The sequence below is a fragment of the Muntiacus reevesi genome, chromosome 6 (assembly GCF_963930625.1).
Source record: "Muntiacus reevesi chromosome 6, mMunRee1.1, whole genome shotgun sequence".
In the NCBI taxonomy this organism is placed as follows: domain Eukaryota; kingdom Metazoa; phylum Chordata; class Mammalia; order Artiodactyla; family Cervidae; genus Muntiacus; species Muntiacus reevesi.
The window spans coordinates 4979685-5002594 of record NC_089254.1 but is presented as its reverse complement, the minus strand read 5'-3'; the positions used below and the strand labels follow the sequence as shown (position 1 = coordinate 5002594).

Here is a 22910-nt window from a genome sequence, read left to right as displayed (position 1 = left end):
AAGACGGGGCTCTAGTAACCGCTTACGTGACGGAGGACATGGAGTGGTCAGATGGGGCCATTGGGAAGCAGACCAGAGAGGCTGAGACCAGTGCAGGGGGCTCCTGTGTCGGCTCAGGAACCAGAAGAAAAGAAGCCATAAAGGCCACTGGGAGGATGTGTGGATGCCGGGGCGGGGGGAAGGCAGGCGGGCGATCTGAACTGGGAGGCTGGACTGACACGTACACACTACGTATAAAACAGGTAACCAATGCGAACCTGTGTGTGACACAGGGAACTCTACTCAGCGCTCTGTGGGGCCTTAATGGAGAGCAACCCAGGAGAGAGGGCATATGTATAGCTGATTCACTTTGTTGTTCAGCAGAAACACAGCATTGTAAAGCAACTATATTCCAATAAAGTGTTTTTTTTTAAAGGACAATTAGAGACTCTGACTAAGGTTTGGATCCCTGCACTTACTAGTGGAACATCCTGATTTTGCTAACTGCTATTGCTACAGTGCGCCCTGTTATACACACATTTATACACAGTGGCAGACACCTACGGGAGCAAGGAAAACGGTTTAAACCGGGCAGCATGCGGGCGACTAGGGACTCTGAGCCAAGAGCTACAGGGGTGCAACTGCTCTGTAGGTTGGAAGTTACTTCAAAGCAAAAGTTTAAAAAACACATCGTGCGACAATGATGACACGCAGGTGCCTCCTCAGTCGGCATCTCATGGCGTGCCATCGCCGACAGGGGGCAGCGTCACAAGGACCGCGCTCTGCACGGAGGCTCCTCCCCCTTCCCCATTAAGTACCTGTCTTCACCGTCCGGAGCGTTAGGACCCCAAATCCGCAGCCACGGTCGGGGCCAGGAATATGTGCAGAATGCAAAGACGGCGCTTCGGTTCACAGAGGTGTGCGGCCGCACCTGCCCTCGGAAAGCCCACATCCCCGCCTGCGCCCCGCGCGGCACCCCCGGCGCTGCCTGTCCCTCGGCGCTGATGGCAGGGCAGGCCGCCCCACAGACCAGCCCCCCAGACCACCGGAGCCGCTCTGCCTATGGTGGCTCTGCCCTCGGGCCACTGTGCTATCTTTATCTCAAGCTGCGCAATGTATTTACCAGCATCCAGTTTCAGCGCACGTCCGGCCTGAGAGGCAGGGCAGGTCTTACGGGTCTTTAGGGGCGAGGGGGCCTCCAGCTGCGCCCCAAGCAGCATCCCCGGCTCCCTCAGTGAGGGCGGGATATCAGATTCTATGCAGACCTCGGCTGGCGCCTACCCGGCCAGCACAGGCGTCCCAGCCGCTGCCCCGGGAGTGCGGGCAGGGGAGGACTCACAGCCGGATGCAGAGAACACAATACACCTGAAGGCTGACAGATTTACTGGAAGTTTAGAAAAAAGTGAAACTCAAGGAACTGAGAGAGAGAGAGAGAGACATGAGTGTCTAGGTTATAAAAGGACCACAACCTCTAGACCTTCCTTGGTCCAGACCATGCAGACAGTGAGCCCCACAGTCTAGATCGCAGCCACGGGGCTGATGTGCCGGGTTACCTTTTTACTAAGAGTCAAGAATACGTATCTGTAGATACAATTCTCACTCTCAAAATCCCAACTCCCCTCTAAGACATATCTGCTAGGAATGACCTTATACGTATAACCTTTTAACGACCAATAACACTTTCTTTTTGGGAAAGTCAACTTATCTACCGTTACAGCGAGATTATATAGTAAAAAGAATACTGCTAAGATCAAGAGTTACTAACAGTACATACTGAGAAGTCCCTTAAAAAGCAGAACATGTTCATTGGTATCAGTGGGCATCCTTGTTTGCTGCATTTTCGTAACTAAAATCAGGCAACAGCAGGGAAACCCTTTGCTGAGGGCCGAGGCTGGACCCTTGGGCTGCAGCACCGTCCATCGGTACGACCAGCGGGGCTTCTCAGTTCTGCTCACCTTAGACCATGGATCCGCAGGGGAAAAACGTAAGCCAGACACCAGTGGGACCAACTCCTCAACAGCCAGGAAAGCACAAGGTTCTACCCAGTGAGGACTCAGAAGATGCAACGCCAAAGAGGGAAGTGCCTGAAAGCGACAGCGCGCACCTTATCCCGCCCTCCAGCCACCGGGGTCTCCAACTCAGAGGTTTCCAGGGCGACGTGTAAGCAAATGCCCCTGCTGCAAACCTCCCTTTGGGTCTGTCTCTTTGCTTCCAGACGGGCTCAGTAAATACCTTCTAGAGTTTCCTGAAGCTTCGGAAACAGCCAATGAAAATGACGGATTGCTTGGAGTCAGCTTCATCACGGGGGAGTGACTTAGCTGCTGCTCCGGGGCCAGTGAAATGAGACACAAGACACCCATACCGGGTTCCTCTGCTCCTTAAACAGGGGTCAGCCGGGCTCCAGGGCCTTCTCGTTCTACTATCAGGGTACACAGCCCTCTGATGGCAATTATAAAAATGAGCTTCATACAGAGAGAGAGAGTCATAAACACACGCAGCCTTTAGTCAGCAATTGCTGTGCTGAGAATCTATCTAAGTTTACGAGTATATCTATCTATCTACCTACCCACCTACCCATTATCTATCTAACCACCCAGCTCTCCACCATTAAGTGACCAAAGACCCATATGCAAGAATGTTCGTTTCAGCTTTGTTTACAATAAGAAAGAACTGCAAACAAGGACACTGTTTGTCATAAGAGGGTTAGGTTAAACCAAGTATGATCCCCACTCAGTGGAGCACCAGGAGGTTTTTGGTGGAAATGTGATTAACACAGGTAAATTCTGGACAAGATAGACAACATTCATCCACACTGCTTATGCCTGAAGAATGAGACGCGAGTTGGGAAATGAAAAAGGGAACCTTACTTTTTATTGTAGACTGCCTTGTACTATTTTTCACTTTTTGATCTTACTGTGAGCATGTGTTACTTTTTCAATTTAAAACAATTCACTTTTTGTTTGTTAGTTTGGCCCCTGGTTGAGCACAGGTGACTTGGTAGTAAGTCAGGCCAGTATAGGCCCTACTCTTACTTCTGTGTTCAACACCACCATTTGCCAAACTGTGTGGTCTATCTAAACAGACTAGCTTCTCTGGAAGGATGCAGATGGGGGAGAGAAGCTGCTTCTTTGTGAAGACCTTTGGGGGAAGGGAGTCAACCTCTGGTGGTCTCACTTCAATGCAGGACTTTTCTCCCATGGAGGGGATGGCTCTAGGATCAGCTGGAATAAAGACCCAAAGTCTCAAGCAAGGGGGTCTCAAGCAAGGGGAGTATCAAGCACGGGGAGCTCCCACCAGGAGTTGAAGTTTTATTAACAGTTTATGCCACCTAGAATTTATTTCAGTCTATGTACATACAAGGGCTTCCTCAGTGGTTCAGCGGTAAAGAATCCGCCTGCCATGCAGAAGCTGTGGGTTCGATCCCTGGGTCAGGAAGATCCCCTGGAAGAGGGCACAACAACCCACTCCAGTATCCTTGCCTGGAGAATCCCATGCACAGAGGAGCCTGGTGGGCTACAGTCCATGGGGTCACAGAGTCGGATGTGACTGAAGCGACTCAGCACACACATGTGCACACAAATGGGGTGGCTAACCCAGCAGTACTACCCTACAGTTCTGGACACTGGACATCACGGACAAGGTGGTCCCCTCTGAGCGTCATGAGTAGGGTTCTGTTCTATGCCTCTTTCCCAGCTCCTGGGGATCTGCTGGCCGTCTCTGGCATATAAGCATCACCCTGATCACTGCTTGCATTTTCAGGGCTTTCCCCTCTGTGTGCGTCCAAATGTCCCTTCTTTATAAGGACGCCAGTCCTACTGGGTTGGCCCATCTGCTCCAGCATTAGCACATCTTAATTTAACGACTAACATCTGCAACTACTCTATTCCCAGAGTTACAGTCAAAGGTCTCAGGGGTTTCAGGACTTCACCTCTGAATCGGGGAGGGAGGTGCCATACAGTTCACAATAACATGCAGTAAAGGATAAGACCCTAATTCAGCTCTTCCATCCAAAGAGCTGATAACTGTTGGAACACAGTAAATTAAATCATGATGCCTTGTTCACGATATTCTGGTGCCTGGAGTTGTTGGCTCTTTCTCTCAGTGCCTGCTGCAGGGCACAGAAGTCTCTGCTTAAAACCAGAACCACATGGTTTCCGACAGCAGTTTTATAAGGTCAAAACCACTCTTCTGAAGGGGGAAACTCTCACGCTCAGAGGTGAAATCCGGTTGGCTTCTTCTGGGTTCCCATAAAATTCAACCTTTCAGCAGCCTGGAACCCAGTGACAGCCCCTCGCTGCCCAAGATCCCAGGTGCTGAGGCTGTACTTGCTCTGACTGTGCCACCTTGGGGGTCTGCGTGAGTCTCTCTGGGGAAGGGACCCTGCCTATTCTGGAATCTTTACGTAGGAGTTTGGATTTCAAGTTTGTGAATCTGATGCATGCTCCTGGTTGCATATCAGGTTGATTCAGTGACTAAGACAATATAAAACTAAATTAAACCAAGCACCCCACCTATAAAAGTAAGTGGACTGGTATCCAGGGTAAACAGAAGACAGCAGCACACAGCTGGGAGCTCTGTAGACATCCTTCAGGTCCCCGAGACTTGGCCCGCTGGGCAGCAGGCCCCCACGGGGCCACCAGGGCCTCTGCCGCAGCAGGAGGGCATCTGTTCTGGTCTCTGTGACAGTCACCTGCCGTGATCACCTCAGTGTTACACGCGCTGCTTGTCTTTATTAGGGGAATTCCAAATTACTCCAGAGAAGATGGATACAGAGAATAAGAGATGAAGGGCCTTCAGGGGGTTGGGGTCATGGACCCAGCTGCTCCTGAAAGAACAGGAACAAGCAGCTCCTTTGTCTCTCAGGTGAGACAGAATAGCCTCGCCTGAGATCCAGAGAAAGCCACGCTCAGCAGAGCCCCAAGAACCCCCCAGAAGGGTGAGATGGATTTGGAGATTTCCACTGCTTCTGACCAAAACACCCTAAAAATAATCAGAAGTCATCGCAGCACGGTACCAGTGAAAACTGACACCAAAGAGGCCATGTTTACACTCTGCAGGTTTCTCTACCAAAATGGTTTTTCTTATGCATCGCCGACATTGTCTTTGCTTCTCACTCTGGCTTAGGACGCCTGAGTTAGTGTATGACTTGGAATTATTAGCACTGAGATGCTCCCTTTGGTTCCTGAAGGGCCCGCATCCCTTCCTTCCTCAACACAGTTCACAGTTTCATCATCACACGTCACAGGCTCATGACATTCTTGGTACATATGACAGTGTGCATGGAATCAAGTGAAGGCTTTTTCCCTGCTTGGTACCCGGTTACTAATGACAAGTATCTGCTGAGCTCAGATCACGGGTCCTCCTTAAACTCAGTCCTGGCAGCTGCCCCGAGCCAGGCCGGCTGGGAGGCCCTGGCGGCAGGCTGCAGCCGCCGTGGCTCGCCCTCCTCCAGCCGGCCACTGCCAGCCATGCCCTGGGCACCAGTGTGTGCCCCCAAGGGAGGCTCGGGCAGGACTGGAGAGGTGCCAGAGCAGGAGGTCGGAGCCCGTACCACACAGCCACAGGCCAGGGTCACCTCTCTGCTGACCTCTGGCCAGGAACCGTGTCTGCGAGGGCCACACGGGCACCAGTGAACATCCTGTGGCATCCAAACCAGGTCCCCTCAGAACCTGCTGAGATTGCAGACACAAAACTTCCCTTTCATAGAAGGAATAGCCTCCCCACAACAGCTTCAGTTTTGCATGGCTGCTCATGGGTTTCCAGGCAGAAAAGCCCTCAGCAGGAAGGGTGCTGTCTGCTGTCTGAAGTTCACACCCTGGCCCAACACCCCCCGAAAGAAAAAGAAAAACACTGGAGGCCACATGGCTGCCAGCTGCCTGCCCAGCTGGAGCAGCAGCAAGTCAGGAAAAGGTGCTACAATGTTTACAGAGCCTGCTGCTCAAACCCGCAGAGACCTGCACAAAGAATCTGCCCAGACGGATTACAGGCCAGAAGGGGGCATATAAAGTCAGGCTTCGAGCGGCACAGATGTGGTGACAAGACCTTCCTCCTGTGGGTTCTGGACATCCTGGTACAGAATCCCAAGGAGAGCAGTCAGTGGCATCCCTCCGGGGCTGGCGCAGCCTTGGAGGAAAGCGGTGTTTTACTTATGATCCTGCACGTTTTCTGTATGTGAGGACCCTTCACAGTTTGAGGCTCTGACACTCACACGGCAGGAATTTCTTTCCCCTGGTTGCGATTTATATGAATTGGCATCGAGGCTGAGCATGTAGAGACAGACCCGCTCAGCACATCCTGCTTTGCCAATGGGACTGAGGCTATTCCGTTCCTGTGAGAGGAAGGGAGAGGGACCAGTGTGTTCTCCCTGACGCTCTCCCAGGACAGGGCCGCGCCTCGCTTTGCCAGCAGCACCAGTCTGAACACTCTGATTCGGAGGTCGCAGAGAACCAGCTGGGGGCGGCCGCCTCAGCCCTCGGGGTCGCTGGCTGGGGCAGGAGGGCCAGAGGGTGTGCGGTTCGTCTCCCCTGGTCCTGCACTGCCTGTGGCCTTTTGGAGGATGAACGTGATGGACTCCTGTGATGTTTTCTAGGATGTTGCTCCTCTTGGGGAAAAGCACCCTACATAAATCTGTGCACAGAAGAGGCATATTTGAGTTTTTCACATTGTTTTTCTTTGTTCAGTATTTTATCTTGAGAACATGTCAGGCTAGTAGAAAATGTGTGAAACCTAGTACAAGGACTTTTCTACATATTTTCCATCTAGGTTTATCTGCTTCCCAGGTGGCTCAATGGTAAAGAATCTGCCTCCAGTGCAGAAGACGTGGGTCGATCCCTGGGTCAGGGAGATCCCCTGGAGGAGGAAATGGCAACCCACTCTGGCATTCCTGCCTGGGAAATCCCATGGACAGAGGAGCCTGGAGGGCTACAGTCCATGGGGTCTTAAAAGAGTCGGTTACAACCGAGCAACTGAACAGCAGCAGCAGCAGGCTCCCAATCGTCCCGTCGGCTTCATCATCTTCTCACCCTCTGTCCCTGCCTGCCTGTGACAGTGAGCTGCAGACAGCTGGCCCTGCAGCCCGGGACAACTTGATGTCTCTTTCCTAAAAACGGCAACTCTAACCACAGTTCAAGGACTGAAATCAGGAAATCACATCAATACATAACCATCAGCTGACTGCATACCTCAATCAAATTTCGCCGGTGTCCGAGTAGTGTCCTTTAAGGAGAAGGCAACTTCTAAGAACACACGTGTGTGTGTGTGTGTGTGTGTGTGTGTGTGTGTGTATGTCTGGCCGCGCCGGGCCTCACCGCAGCCTGTGAGGTCTTCGTTGTGGCACGCAGACTCTCTCAGCTGTGGTGTGTGAACGCTCAGCTGCAGCACATGGCATCCAGTTCTCTGACCAGGGATCAAAACTGGGCCCCTGCATCGTGAGCACAGTCTTAGCTGCTGGACCGCCGGGGACGTCTCCGAAAGGCAGTATTTGAATTTAGGATCCCCTCTGGGCCCACTGGCCCCCTTCAGCTGCCCGGCGTCTCCTTGGTCTCCATCAGCTGGACGTCTCCGCAGATTTGCTTGTACCCGAGCTCTCGTTTCCTGGGGCCTTCTGTGACCTCAACACCGTTGAGGAGCCTGACGTTTGCTGGAAGGTCCTGGGTCCTGGTTCGAGTCTGGCCGCACAGAAGTGGACTCAGGACGCCCCCCTGGCCACTCCTCGTGATAGCACCCGGGAACCCTTGGTTGGGAAGGTGGCCCCTGCCAGGCTCTCCACGGCCCCGAGTTACCCCCTTGCTTTTGCCCTTCAAGCAGCTCCTGGTTCCCCACGACAGGACCCCTGCATCCATCAAGCATCTGCTGTGTGGCCCTGCCTGCTGAGTAGAGAATGGAATTTAGGCGCTAACACCCAAGGACAGGGTTGGACATGTTTTTAAAGGAGTGAAGCAGAGCTGCAAGTTATAGAGACAAGAAAGCTACAGAAAGGCGAGAAGTCATATGCGCAAATCCACCCAGTCCCCCAACTGCAGCTCCTGCTGTGTCCTCGTCCTACCTGGCTGTCCCCACATCTGCCATCCTGGGCATAAAATGCAACATGCAGACTCTTCCGAGGGGAAGGGAACGGGGGCCAGGATGGAGTGGGGGCTGGAGTTAGCAGATGCAAACTGGTACTGGGTTGGTCAAAACAGTGATTTGGGGTTTTCTGTAAAAAAATCTGAAAACAAACTTTCTGGCCAACCCAATGTAGATAACATGGATAAACAACAAGGTCTGCTAACCCCAAGGTCTTGCTGTCTAGTCCAGGAACTATACTCCACTGCCTGTGATACACCATCATGGGAAAGAAGATGCAAAAGAATGTACGTACACGTGCATAACTGAACTACTCTGCTGCTCAGCGGATGGTAACAACATTGTGAATCTGCTATACTTCAGTTAAAGAAAAAAACCTGCCTCGCATCTCTCGGGACACTCGGTACAGTTTGCTCTGCAGAGATGGATCCCCGCCAGACCTCCAGGCCCCCCACCCCACCCTGTGTCCCTCCTGATCGCCTTCCTTCCCTCTTTCTGGAACATTCTTTGCCTCCAACCCAGCTACCGTTTCCGTGTCCTCCAGTCCCGGCTGCTTTGCTGGCTGCTGCCTTTCCGGCATGTCCACCCGCTGGTGACTCCGGGCCCTGAGCAGTGGCCAGCACTTGTCTCTCTCAGCAGTTCCTGGGCTCCTGAGGGCAGGGCTGTGGCGGTGGCCAGGTGCGAGGAAGCCTCCCAAATCACCCTGGGGAGTCGGTCCCTGAGACGGAAGCAGCAGTGCAGGCTGGATGTCCCGGGTGGACCCGTCCCAGATGAGGGCAGGCAGCAGTCAGCTTCCAGGGGTGCCATGTGGGGATGCATTTGCAAGGGCCTATTGGTCACTGTCACCAGGGCGCTCCCTCCTGGTCATCCTTCCAGACTGGAGACCACGTGGGGGAGGTTTGAGCGGGGCTGGGCTGCAGACCTGCAGGAGATGGGCAGCCTGAGCCTGGGCCCCCGAGTCAGGATGTGACCACTGGACTCTGCTCTCCACGCCTGCATCCATGCCGTGGTCCCGCACAGCACCACACATGGAACGTTCCTTACATCCAATGGACCAGAATCTCCTCCTCCACCTCAGCTCCATGAGCGCTGCAAGGCCACACACCGCTACAGGCCTAGAAAGAGCCTTGGAACAGCCAGAGCCTCGCTAGGGCAGCCGTGGAGTCTGAAGACCCAAGAGATAGGGCAGAGAACAAGGTGTGTTCAACCAGAAGGACAGGGCAGGCGGGACCAGCTGGCTCCTTCTGTGTCCCCACCACAGTCCTGGCCCTACAGTCCCTGCGGCCAGCAGCTGCCCACCTGGGCAGGGAGATCACCCAGGCCTCCAAAGACATCATGCGCTCACAGACAGAACACGAGGGGTCAGGGCAGAGAAATCAGGAAACTTTCTGACCGGAACAGAGGCCCTAGCAAACACGCAGCAATACACGGCTGGAGCCGCAGAACACCACAGACTTGGGCTAGAAACTGGCTTCTGGGGAAGAATTAACACGTGACAAAGGCTACATCACATCACTCAGGGAAGCATCACCCACAGCACAGCCAACTAACTGGAAACCACGCAAATATCCAGCCCTTGCCCAGGGTCTGAGTGCAGCCCCCAAACACACTCCTTAGCAACTTTCAGCTATTAAGAGCGCTTTCCGCAGGGATCACGGAAGAGACACACAAAACACTTGCGGAACAGTAAATATAAAGTGAAAGTGGCAGTGTAGCTGCTCAGTTGTGTGTGACTCTGTGTGACCCCATGGGCTGTAGCCCACCAGACTCCTCTGTCTGTGGAATTCTCTAGGCAAGAATACTGGAGTGGATTGCTATTCCATCCTCCAAGGGATCTTCCTGACTCAGGGATCAAACCTGGGTCTCCTGCATCACAGGCAGATTCTTTACCATCTGAGCCACAAGGGAAATCTAAACAAATATAAACATATATACAACTAGATCTGCTTTGTCTAGAACCAAATAAAATGCAGGGGCCGGAGTGGAGACGCTGCTGTCTGCCACCGTCACTGACCATGGTCTGCACGGAGCCAGTGGTTCTAACACCGAGGTCCGGTCGGAACAGCACTGCTGCCGTCTGGAGGGGATGATGTCCCCAGCACAGGGCAGCTGTCTCCACCTGCCCTTCCCATGGAGCTGTCACACAGGACGCTGCCATCTGGACCTGTGCAGCATTTCCTGATACCAATGAACCCTGAGGGTCTAGCGCTCTAGAATCAGGGTGCTGAGACACTGCTACTTTGATTCCCAAGCAACTCCGTGTGGGATTACAATGAGGAAGCTGTTCTGGGGCAAGGGAAAATAAACCACATTCATCATTAGTGTTCGGTTCTAAAATAAAATCTACCAGTGGAGGCTGTCCACTTAGACTCTTTCCCAACGAGCTCACATCTGTCTTCTTTCTTCCTAGAAGTGCAGAGACTTGGCTGCGCAGCAGTCACAGGAGGGGTGTGGGCGGATGTTTACTGAACTCTCTCTGGAGACACTCAAAACGCCTTCACTTGGTTTCCTCCAGTGATTCTCGTAATTTTATAAAAAACATTTTTTTATTGCTCACATTGCTTTTCCTTCATGCTTGTTAAGAGAAGGAAATGAGAGCCCAAGAAAGGGATGAAACAGCTAAGGCGGGGAAGAGAAGGGCAGACTCCAGGCAGGCACCAGGCTGCACCAGGAAGGGGGGCCCGCCAGGCCAAGGCGTGGGCAGAGTGGCCAGGAGAGACGCAGAGACAAGAAAGGCCACGGCCAGCCAGGGGACGTGAGTATGGGAGGCTCTGCTGAGCGTCCTGCATGATCATGGAAAGGCAGGGACCCGGTCCTGCCCCAGCAGGTGGAAGAGACTTCGCCAAAGCATGGAACCCCTTCAACCAAGACCGAAAAGTCTGATGGATACTTTTCAACCTGTGACTTCATAAAACACTCTAAACTGCAAAACAAGACACATTTAAAGACCACAGAATGGAACCAAAGTTCCCTCTGTGAATGCCCATGGACTTTTACGAAAGCACAGGTGTTCACGCTCCATGCATGTGGCAGTTTCTGCACGGGATGAACTGTGAGGGTGTTTAATCACATGCAATTTATGACAGAGCCATCAGAGAGGGTAATCAGGCCAAAAGTTCATCTTCTGATTCTTTACCTTTTTTCCCTAAAGAAATTGCAAGTCACAGCAACAGCAAGAATTAGCAGATTCGTTTGCCAAGGGAATTCACTTCTCAAACCAGCAAAACAGGCCACCCTTTCTGAACCTATGTGCAGACCCCGGCAGCTGTTTGCTCTGCTCCAGCCTGGCCCCTCATTATGCAGCAGGACCTGATCACAAACACCCACAGTGGGGAAGGCACACACTTAGATTTTCAGTAAAAGTATGGGCATTTCCCCCCTGAAAGACACAGATAATTTAAGTGTCCACTGTTCCAATACTTCTGACAGCTACAGATACCAAGAGATGTTCAATGCTGTCATAAACGATCTCAAGTTGAAAGAATTAATATTTAAAAAGGTATTTGTAGTCCAGAGAAGCACTAGTGGTTGAGATTTCATGGGAGGCTCCTTCGGCCCTCGAAGGAGGCCCGACCGTCGGGGTCTCCTTCAAGCCCAGAGGTTGCAGTGCCAGGCCCTGCAAGGGGCAGAGAGGACCCCAGGGGTGAGAGACTCATCCAAATAAGCCAAGTTCACATCTGCCACCGTGTCTGGCCATGCTACTGCAGCTGGTGGGCTGGGGTCACACGCTATGGAAACAGCCTGCCCCTTGCCGTGGGAGACGTGCTGTGACAATTAAACGTGCAGCAACCCCCCTGAAACAGATGCTGGAAAACCCGGCCTTCCCGGTGGGATGGCAGGACCTGCCTGGGACCACCTGTCAACATCACTTGGATGACCGGCCGCCTCTGCTTATCTGTCTCAGACGGGAGGGAAGTGATTCTCGCGCTTTCCAGTGATCCCACTACAGACACACCAGTGACCCTCAGAGGATCTAATTCAGCCTCTGCCACTCCACGGGTCCCCTCCATGGTCCACAGTCATCTTGACTCAGCACACTTGCAGTTGCGCATTTTCAGGAAGTGCTTCTTTGAAATGGCACCCGCCATCCTGACAGACAAGGGCTGGGTCTGTCTCTGGGGCCGACGGGAAGAGCTGCACCCACACAGCCCAGAGGGGCAGGGCTGCTGGGACTCCATGGCTGCCCAGTCCCCACAAGGGCAAACACAGGCCTGCACGTGGGGCTGGCAGGCCGTCCTGTGGGCCCCGGACCCCTTCCCCACCCCTCTCCCCCACTCTGGTCCCACCACCTGGGGCTGGTACCATGTTCCAGGTCCTCTGGCCACAATGACTTGGGCTGGAAGGCTCTCGTTTCAAGTGGCTGCTCGAATGTATCGCTCCTTCCACCCCCTCTGTCCAGTGACCAGAAAGAGGCGTCCAATGCCCCCGCACCCTGCTCCTTCCAGAAGGCTTCCTCTTTCCCTCCTGACTCCTTCTTCCAGCGAATGGAGTGGCGTCAGGTGAGTCTCCTGCATCCAACGCGCTGCGTCCAGGTTCAAACCACTTCAGAGCTCCCGCTGGCTGCTGATCCCCACTTCCCCCGACTCGGCAGGAAGAGAGGGGACGTCAGGTTTCTCTTGCCCTCAGCTAGGTGACAAGGGAGGGCCCCCACTCCCGTCTCAGCCTGACACTGAGCTGAGGCAGGTGGCTTGAGACTGTGAGGCATCAACACCAGTGGTTCCAACAAAAGGCATGCTTCAGGAGATCAAAAGTCAGGACCCACTGTGGCAAAGGGACCCCTTTGAGCCAGCTGGCCAGCAAGGAAGGACACCAAGTCTCTACAAGTAGGGCTAAGTGTGGTGCATCCTTCCTGCTTGCTGGGCCCAAAGGGGCCAGCTCTCTCGGGAACAGAAACAGAGGCACTGATGCCAAGTGCTCGTGGGGGAAGTAGCTCCGATCCCAAGAAAAACAGCAGGCAAAGCCCCTGGGTGTCCTGGTTCTGCTTACAGAGTTGGACAGCCCATGGGGTGGAGGCCTGTTTCCTTGCCAGCCACGGGGAGAGCCAGGGAATACTTTCACGGTCTTATTTTAGGATGGGTAATGTTGTAAACAGCCTCCATGCCCAGTCCACAGACAGCCTGTCTAGACCCTCATGTGAAGCAGAAGGTCACCTGGGAGACAGATGTCCCCGACAGACTGTGGGCATGTGACGAGGGCTGCAGCCCAGCCAGCACGGCCGCGGAGGGGGCGCTGACCTCGGGCCCGGGGGGGCTCACGAGGCGCGAGGCCAGCAGGCAGCAGAGCTCGGCCGAGCCCTGGGAGAAACGCCTTCCTCCCAAGTGCAGAGCCCATGTGGCCTGGAGATAGGTTTGCAGAGGAAGAGGACGTGTGGTGCACGATGCCTGAGGACAAGGCAGAGGAGAGCGGCTCCAGCGGGAAAGGCAAAGAAGGTTCTGAATACGCTTGCTGCAAAGCAGGAACAGCGAGGGCCCAGGGGCACCCAGTGTAGCGGCTAAAATCAGAGGCGCCAGATCCTGGGGTCAAGTCCTGCCCAGCTCCACCACGTACACTGGGGGCCCCCAGCCCTCCACCCACCCTGGGCCATCTCAGCTCCCCATCCACAGTGGGCCCCCCAGCGCCCCCATGCACACTGGGGTTCTCCACCTGCCCCATCCCACTGCCCCCAGCGCCCCCACCCACTCTGGAGTCCCCCCACCCCCACCCCCACAGCTTGGCCCCAGTTTCCCAGATGCAGTACACAGCTGCTACTTCCACCTAATTCTTAGGTTTGTTCTGAGGAGTAAAAGTATTGTAGATAAATATATAAACCACTGAGAACAGCACTTGGTACAGAAACCTTCCTCTGAACGTTAGGTGTTGCCGTCACCTTTGCTGTTACCGTTCTCATTGGTGTTGTTACTATTATTATACCCCACAGCAGAGTATCACAGGGCTCCCCAGGTGGCTCAGTGGTAAAGAAGCCGCCTGCCAATGCAGGGGGCACAAGAGATCTAGCTTCGATCCCTGGGTCAGGAAGAACCCCTAGAGGAGGAAGTGGCGACCTGCTCCAGTACTCTTGACTGGCAAATCCCATGGGCAGAGGTGCCTGGTGGGCTGCAGGCCATGGAGGCACACCGAGGTGGACACGACCGAAAACACACACTGCATACCCCATGGGAGAGCGTCGCTGGTCTCCCTCCCGAGCCTGCTGGGCACACTGGCCCAGGCCCTGCCAACCGGGAGGGCGGGGCTGCCGGCCCAGCCCTCTAAGGTGGTGACCGGTGATCTGACCCTGACTTACTGAGGCTCAGCCTGCGTCCGCCCTTGGGGTGATGTCTATAAAATAGGCACCTCCCAGTCTCACTTTACGGCAGAAACTGCTGGTCTAAAAGGTGGCTGTCACTTTCTGGGTCAAGTAGAAATCCCCCGGCCCTGAGCAGATCCTACTCAAAGTCAGGAATGTTACAGACTCTTCAACTACCCTCTGGCCCAGGTACCTGAAGAGCCCAGGTTTAACGCCTCATTTATCCAGATGAAGACGACAGTGGTGATGTTTTTTTCAAAGAATGAAATTCATCTTTCCGCACCAAATGATTAGTATTCTTTTTATCATTTTTACGGGACTCTTTGTGTAACATATAAACATCTAAAATGTCCCAAGTGTTGTTTCTAAAAACCTCCCAGACCTAAGCAGCATTTTGGCTGACAGATTAAAAAGGCTTGCCAGGCGACAAGTGTGGGAGCTCCAGGAGCAGAACGGGGAGTGAAGATCCCACAGCGTCCCTCCCTCCCTCCCTGAGTCACGGGCCAGCTCGTGCGTCCTCTCTCCACCCACGAGCGGCCTGGCGCTCCAACCAAGGTTGGGCTCACCTGCTTCGCGGCAGCCGGGCCAGGAGGTAAGGAGCCAGGTGTGAGCGCAGGGGGGCTCCCGGGGCCGCAGAGCTCGGGGAAGGGGTTGGGGATGGCTGGCAGCGACGAGGTCCTCAAGTGGGGGTCTTCCTCCTGCAGGCGCCTGCGGAGAGAGATGACGCCCATCAGAAGCTGCTGCGCTCGGGACCCTGCAGCCCACATCAGGGGATCTGCCCAGAAACCCACGGGGGGGACTCAGAAGGGTGTCTGGGCACCTGGACCCACACCACACCCCGCACAGCTCGCCACCATCCGCAGGTGGGCGTCACGGCGAGCGGATGACGAGACGTGGCATCAACAGGCAGCGGGGTGTCACACAGCCGCCAGGGAAGGGGCTTCTGACACAGGCGGCCCGTGGAGACACCCTGCTGAGTAAGCGCGGTACGAAAGACTGACCCTGCAGGCCCGCACTGCAACGAACCACCTGAAATGAGCACACTCAGAAAGGGAGTGGAGGGTGGCAGCAGGGGACAGGGGGACGGGGAGTCAGTCTCTAATGGGGACAGGGTTTCAGATTTGCAAGATGAAAAAGTGCAGCAGATAAATGGACTAGATGAAAACCCTTCCTAAGATCACAGGGTCACGTGTCAGGGAGCTTAGCTAACTATTAACAGACCCCACCCCTCTGTAGCAGCCGCACGGTGGTGGCAGGGCATCCACAGAGCAAGAGTGCGGAGGGGCAAGCGGCCAAGGTCACCTTCAGGACCTCCCAGCCCCCAGTTTCCGAACCAGTGACTCACCAGCGAATGTCTGTCTTTGTTTTGAATAACTGCACAAGAGGCTGGCTTTCTGACATCCTAGTTGTTCACAAAGCTTCTCTCTTGAGGAGACTGTTGAAGCATTTTTAAAAGTTTTGCTTTTCAGGGTGGTGAAATGACTCCATACAATACTCTAAAACTGGACCCATTTCATCACACATTTGTCCACAGAGCATAGACTCCACATCACCACGAGCTGGCGCTGGTGGAAGCAGGGGCTCTGGTGATGGACGGCGCTGATGGTTACTGGTGCAGCAAAGGAACTGCACGGTGTGGATGCACGCTGGGGAGTTGAGTGTACGCTGGGAGGGAAGACGGGGAATATATGGGAAGTCTCTGCATCTGCCTCTCAACCCTTGCTAGGAATCCAAAACTACTCTTACAAGTAAAATCTTTATTTAGGAAAATGATGCAAATTGAAAGAGATCAAACACAGAAGGTCACATATTTTACAATTCTATTTGTAAAAAATACCCAGGACAGATCAGTCCTCAGCATGGAAGGCAGATGGTGGTTGCCAAGGGCTGGGGCGGGGTGGGGGGAGGCATGAGCTGGGCTCAGTCGGCTGGAGGGTCTTGGAGGGAGATTCTCCAAGACCAATTAGACTGGGGTGGGGGTGCTGCAGTCTTGGGGGTGCCCTGCCTGCCACCGAACATGTGCTAGGTGGTGATTCAGTCTATGCAACGTGCATTTTACATTAATAAATTATTTTTTTTTAAAGTCCCGTGTTTCCTTTACAGCAGTTCACAAGCATCACTCAAAGCAAAAAACCAAGTGGCATTAGAGTTAGCTGAGAAGAATTCCACTCAAGAGGCCTGTGGCCACGGGGTCCATCCCTCTATGATTAGCTGTATCACCGGAGCTGGGATGCAGGGGGCGAGGTCGGGGACGGGAGGAAGAGTGGGGCTGCGCCTGTCCACCCGTCTGGTGAGAACACGCCCCCGGCCCTGCCGCTCACTGCAGTCCCTCCTCCTCCAGCTGTCACCCCTGCACTGGCTCCAGCTTCTGCTCAGCACCTGTCTCCTCCGAGCCCTCTCAGCAGCGTGACAGTCCCGTCACCCCCACCTCACCACGGTGCCCCCGACCTCTCCCCTCCCCAGGCAGAGACAGAGCTGAGGTGACCCTGACGCTGTGTCTCCCACCCCTCCAAATCCAGGAGCTGGCGGGCTTCTCCTCAGGCCTTCACCTGGCTCTGTGTCCAGGGTCCCCACTCACCAGGCGCGGGCCTCAGCTTCCTCACCTGGGAATGAGAAGCCACCTCACCGCCCCCTTGGTGTGGCCGCAGTGACCGTTCCATGAGCTGCTTCTACACAGGAGGGGCTCAGCCCACACGGGAGGTACTCGTGACCCCAGGGAGTCCTCACAGACCCGTTCACACAACGAGTCTATGCACATCCTATACTGGTCAACTTATCCTTAACAAGGCACCTGACGGTTAGAAACAACAGGACTGCTATCACTTGAGAAAAGCCTGGCCTGGAGCCAGCGTCCACTCTCCAGCAACGGGCATGCATCCGTCCCGTGGGACTCAGAACCTGCAGCCCCCGGGCGGAGGGCCAGGCACGGCCGGGGTCCCAGCGAGGGTCCTGGGCAGCTAGCTGGCAGGAGAGCAGACCTTCCTGTACCACCACCGCCCTCGGCCCGGTCTGGCCTCAGGCACCGTCACCACGGTGGCTATTCCATCCTGGGCCTCCCCGAGGCCACCACACGTGGGCGGCTCCAGACCCAGAGAAGCTCAGAGGAGAAAAGAATGTCTCCCCCCAGACTGAGCTCACCAGCTCAGAACACGAGGGTGCTGGTGGAGGGGGCAGAGCGGCCCATCCGCTGGAAGGACAGATGTGACAAAGGGCAGGAAGCCGAGAGGGGAGAAGGCGACCCCAGGCCACCCAGGCTGCCGCAGACAGCTGCAGACAGCCCTGTATTTACTTTGTTCCCCTCCTCGAGACAGACCTGGCCGCCCTGGGCCAAAGAGTCACCTGGCTGCAGAAGACTTAGGAAGCTGGGCTGGAAAGAAGGCTCACAGAAGTTTCCGGGAGCAGAGGGAAAGCTCCCTCCCCAAAAGGAAAGGAAAGGAGACCCAGAAGGGGCTCCAGCCAACAGGTGCCTAAGACACAGCACAGTGCACACCTTCCCTTAGAGGCCCAGAGAGGCAGCAGGTGTCAGCTCCTCACCTGCTCCCACCTGAAAACCCACCAGAGCCGGCAGGGGCCTGGGTGGGGTCACAGAGAGCGTCTTTGCTGGATTTCACGGAGGTCTGTGAGGCTGCCAGGGTTAATACCATGACAGGCAGCCTGGATTAAGTTTTAGCTTTCCCCGAAATGGTAAGATTTCCTACCCCCATCAGGTAACCTGGAGCCAGCCAATCAATATGCGCCCAGTAAGAAACAAAGGGAGAGCTGAAAAGCCCGCAAATGCCCAGGTTTGAAAAAGCCCGCGAAAGTCTGTACCAATAGAATTGCTTTGCAAACATGTAACCAATCTGCTTAAGCCAGCTACTAATTGCTTATGCATATCTTATAAATTTGCTAACAGCTTGGGCTCGGGGCTTTTCTGACCCTGCACCACTGTGATGGGTGAGGCAGAAAGCCCTGGCTCGAGTCAGTAATAAACTTCCCTTTTTGCGAGTTGCATTGTCTTGGAAGCCTTCTCTCTTCCCACTTGGGGATTCGGACATCGGGAATAACATTTGGGGGCTCGTCCGGGATCCCTTGACCGGGAGAAGAGAACGCTTGCAGGACAAAGGGGGAAGGATAAATAATAACACTGGTGCTCAGGAAGGATCAGAGTAAATTCAAGGCCTTGCTGGGGAGCAGGAGGGTACGTATCTGGCGCAGAAGGAAGGCTTTCTATAAAGGGGGACTAGCCGGCGTAAGGCCAAGGCCAGCGGACGCGCTGGGAGGCAGCCGACTCTGCAGGAAGGCTTTCTATAAAGGGGGGGGCCAGCCGGCGTAAGGCCAAGGCCAGCGGACGCGCTGGGAGGCAGCCGACTCCGCAGGGAAGAAAGTTCCTCTCCCGACCCTGAGTCTGGTGAACAGCGGACGCCATTCAGTAAGGTGAATCTGCTACCGGGAGGCAAGAGAATTCAGGGGGCCCGAAAATCCAGCGCTGTGTCGTCGGCCGACGTTTGTCTGTCTGTGTGTTTGTCTTCGGCTCTCCGTGTTTGTGTGTGTGCCGGCATTGTCTCTGGTCTCCCTTTTCTGGAAGCCCAGGGAAAAGTCCCGTAAAGCCTGGGTGTCTGCAGGTGGCAGGAGACGTCTGTAAGTCCACCCCTTTTGCCCCCTCTCCCGCCTCCTCCTCCTTCTTTCAACCTGGCTTCCTTTCCTCCTTTTGAAATCTTTGAAGACATCTGAGGTTTTGTGTCTCTATAGAAGGTTTTCTGAGAGACTGTATTCTTGTATTTAAGAGAGTGTCTGATGAGGACTGCCAGGTTTATATGTGTGTGTGTCTAAATATGTTTTGGTATGTCTTTGTCTCTGGAAAATATTTTTTAGGTTAATTTGTAAATGAGCTCTATTTAATTGGCTTTAAAAAAAGGGGTAAGCGCTTACAAATCAAATAATTCTAAAATAAACAATAAATTCCAGGTTTAGGTGAACTGGGAAATATTCAGTACTAAATACCTGATATTAATGTTTGTTTGTTGACCTATCTAATATAGACATGTCTTAGAGTAATTAACATCAAATAGAATATTTTCATTGTACCTAGGTTTAATATAAGTTAAATATTATACCTATTACAAGTTTGTCAAAAAGGAAATTACCTCGAGTGAAAAAAACTTCTAAAAAATGTAAATGAGGTATGAGTTTGTATATAAACTCTATTAAGAATAATTATTCTTTAAGAATATCTGTCTACAATGGTCTCCCCAGATTGGCATAACTTGAATTTCTAAGGGTTGTGCTAAACTAAGTATTGGAAGTCTATTAAATAATTAGGTCATTTCCAAATGAAATAAGATTTTGAAACATTTACTACTAAACACTAATTTCCTTTTACAGAAAAACTAAAGAGATTTGGGACTATAAATGAATAATGTTCCATGCCATCCTAAAATGTTTTAAGAAAACAAGAGTTTTAAAAATTATCACTGGTATTTATGCTCACCAATCTATAAAATGCTAATATAAAAGTTAGCTCTTGATTGCTAAAGGAAAGCAAGAAGTGTGCTTTCAGTAAAGTATGAAAAAAATAGTAAAAAGAGTTATGCATGATCAAGATTTTCTAAAATTGAATTACAATTAGTTAGATAAGTAGATTTTGTTAGGAATGACCTGGTTGTAAGAAAACTGCTTAGAACCAATTAGGTCCAAGTGGCTGAGCTGACTTTCACTAGACCTTGAGCCTTGGTATTTACACCCATTGTGACATATCAACAAGCTAAATGATACAGCCATCAACATTGACTAAATCTGACCACATGTTCTAAAGCTTTTAATTGATCTTTTCGATAAAACTTCCTAAATTGAATTCTTTTGAAGTTCCTTTAACGTCTAGCTAACTTTGGGGTGTTTCAGAGGGCCCCTGAAACATCCCAAAGAGGAATATTAAACTGTTTATTTGGTTGGTTAAATTACATGAAAAAGATTATCAAATGAGTAATAAATCTGCTCATGTTATAATGTATGAAAAATTACTAATACAGATATCCTAAAAAGTATATGGAGTTCTTAACATTCTGATACGTCTTGGTGTTCTAATGAAAAACCTGATGACTTCACAAAAGTTCACAAAAGGACTGAATGAACCAGCGAATATGCTTATAACTTTTATGGTTTCTATCTGAGAAATTACAGGTTTAAACCGTGTGTTTTCCGGGAATAGGAAAAACCTTCCTCTCAAACTAGTTATAAAAATAATTTGGTCTCTTAGGTTTCCAGCAAGTTTAACAAATGAGCTAAGAAGGTTATCTCACTAACAGGTACAAAAATCTCAAGGAATTTTTGAGACCTTAAAAAAGAGTTCACCTAGATTTGTTAGGCAAAATCTGTGATAAGCCTTTGGTGTGAGTTTCCCAGCCCTGTTTTATATTAAAAGTTCAGTCTGAGATCCAATAAGTGTTTCAGCAAAATAAAAAGTCTATGATCAACTATGGTTATATAAATCATCAGACCAAAATTAGTAAAAACAGACCTACTCTGCAAGCAAACTAGCCTTTATTTGGTTGTACTTGATAAAAATGAGGGTAACTTTAAAAAAAAAAGATATTTCAAAAAAATGTTAAATCCCAGTTTGTTAATGGAGGTCTGCATGTAATAAGACTCATTTCTCAGATAGTTCTTTGCTGTTATGTGATATTAATGTAAAAGTTTGTTTCTGAAGCTTATCTCAGTAATCTATCTTTGGATGAAGATCAGATGCCTCATGACCTGCAACCAGGACGGAAAAAAGACATAATTTAAGAGACTGTCTCCAACCTGGATGGAAAGACTTTTTATCAGGTACTCTTAACTAGCTCATGCACAATGAAACTGAAGAGAAATTAACTCTTAGATTAATTCCCACTTTCAAAGGCTCCTACACTGGATTAGTCTATAGAGAAGACAGCTGACCTGATCTCACCTTAAAATGATGCTCAAACAAAAGAAACTACACCAGGATGAGAAGACAGCAACATCAGAGGTAGACAGCTTGCCCAAGATGCTGGATATGCTTTGTATGATCATTTATAATGTTTTCTTGACTTGTTAGACCTTTGCATATAAATCAAATGCTTTTCAAGCAGAGGCCTGATTCTATGCCGGTTTTAGAAATCAATCCAATTGTTGGGTTTGTGGCCAATTACCTGTATCTAGTTCTGGGTTACCTTGGTAAATTTCTCCGCTACAAGACTCTTAACTGGTTGGCCCTGAGAAAATTTAGATCCCTTCACTGGGCCAATTAATAATGCCTACTCTGACTCTGGCCATAAATTTGAGCCTTTTTCTATTCCTCAAGCTCAATCAGAACAACAAAAAAGTTTCAACAACAACAACAAAAAAGTCTCCCACAATTATAAGAGGTTTAAAGTCTCCTCTGTGTTGAAAACAATTATATCATGCTAAAGATAATCAGTCTAGTAACAGTAAAAAACTGGGCTATGTGCCTTATAGATGGTGGTGCCAATGTATAATTCCCCTGAAAGATAAAGATTCGTACAGAATAGACTAAGTCAGACGACCTGGGATATATACTGGGCTACATCTAATGAAAGCTCTTAAGTCTTACTTGTGACTTTACTAGTACTGCTGGCTATGTTCTTTGTATTTCACCTGTTTTACAAAATTGCTATTTCTTACAGTGCCAAATGTGTGACTGAGGCCTCTGATAAAATAATATATAGTTCCCTATGAGATCAATGATGATGGCAGTGTAACTCTAGATATGAAAAAAAGCAACAAGAGGGAATGTTTTCCTGGACCAAGAGGCTAGTAAGACAGGTGGTCCAGAGAATTTTAGATACTGTTTTATGGCCTAGTCCAGTAACAGCACGTTGAGTGGCCTGTCAACAAAATCTTTGCCAAACCTGAGAATGGACATTCTCAGCACCGTGAGATAAAATGGTCTTGAAATGCCCCCCTCAAAATCATAGTCAAGTTTATGAACAAAAAGGGGCTCTGCCAACTGAAGATTGACACTTGCCATCTACATCTACAGAGATTAAATCACGGCCACTGCAACTGCTGACTTTTAACGGCCCTGAAAAGAGTTCAGGGTAAAGACCAGGAATGAGGCACTCCGTGCTCTGGAAAAAAACTGGCAGAACAGGCCTTCAGATAGTTAGATCTTTTCAGGAGATTTTATGAGTCCCAATTCTTGCATCTTCTCATACCTAGAGAAACACTGACAACATTAATGGTGCCATCTGCTTTGGCTATTAAAGAAAAATTTTACAATTAAAAGTCAAAATAGAGTACTCAGCTATGGTTCAGTCATCCTGAGAAATAACCAGGTGTTACTATGGGTATAATTTCAGATTAGACATTGTATTGCTAAACACTTGAGTTTTCTGAGTCGTGTCAGGCTTAGATGCCACCATTCTCAAAACAATGTCTGCTGAAAGCTAGTAACTTCTACCTTACTTCTTATAAAACTAGACAACTGGCCACCTGGCTACAAGTCTCCCTGAAGTGCCAGGTCCAGACTGGGTTTCAGGCCTATTCTTCTAAAAAAGGAGATTTATTTTGTCTATTAAAACTCCAGTTATCCCTCCTCTAGCTACTGCTAACTGGGTATGTTACA

The 22910-nt window shown here is 51.2% G+C and overlaps 1 protein-coding gene across 7 annotated transcripts in view; it reads right to left on the bottom strand.

The window, feature by feature from the left end:
* GRB10 (growth factor receptor bound protein 10) overlaps nucleotides 1–22910 on the bottom strand; it is a 216560-nt gene that overhangs the window by 52334 nt on the left and 141316 nt on the right. For all 7 annotated transcript variants that reach the window (XM_065939818.1, XM_065939823.1, XM_065939817.1 and 4 more), the window contains one exon: nucleotides 14893–15034. In XM_065939818.1, coding sequence (XP_065795890.1) covers nucleotides 14893–15034 — 142 coding nt within the window. The remainder of the gene's footprint in view (nucleotides 1–14892; nucleotides 15035–22910) is intronic.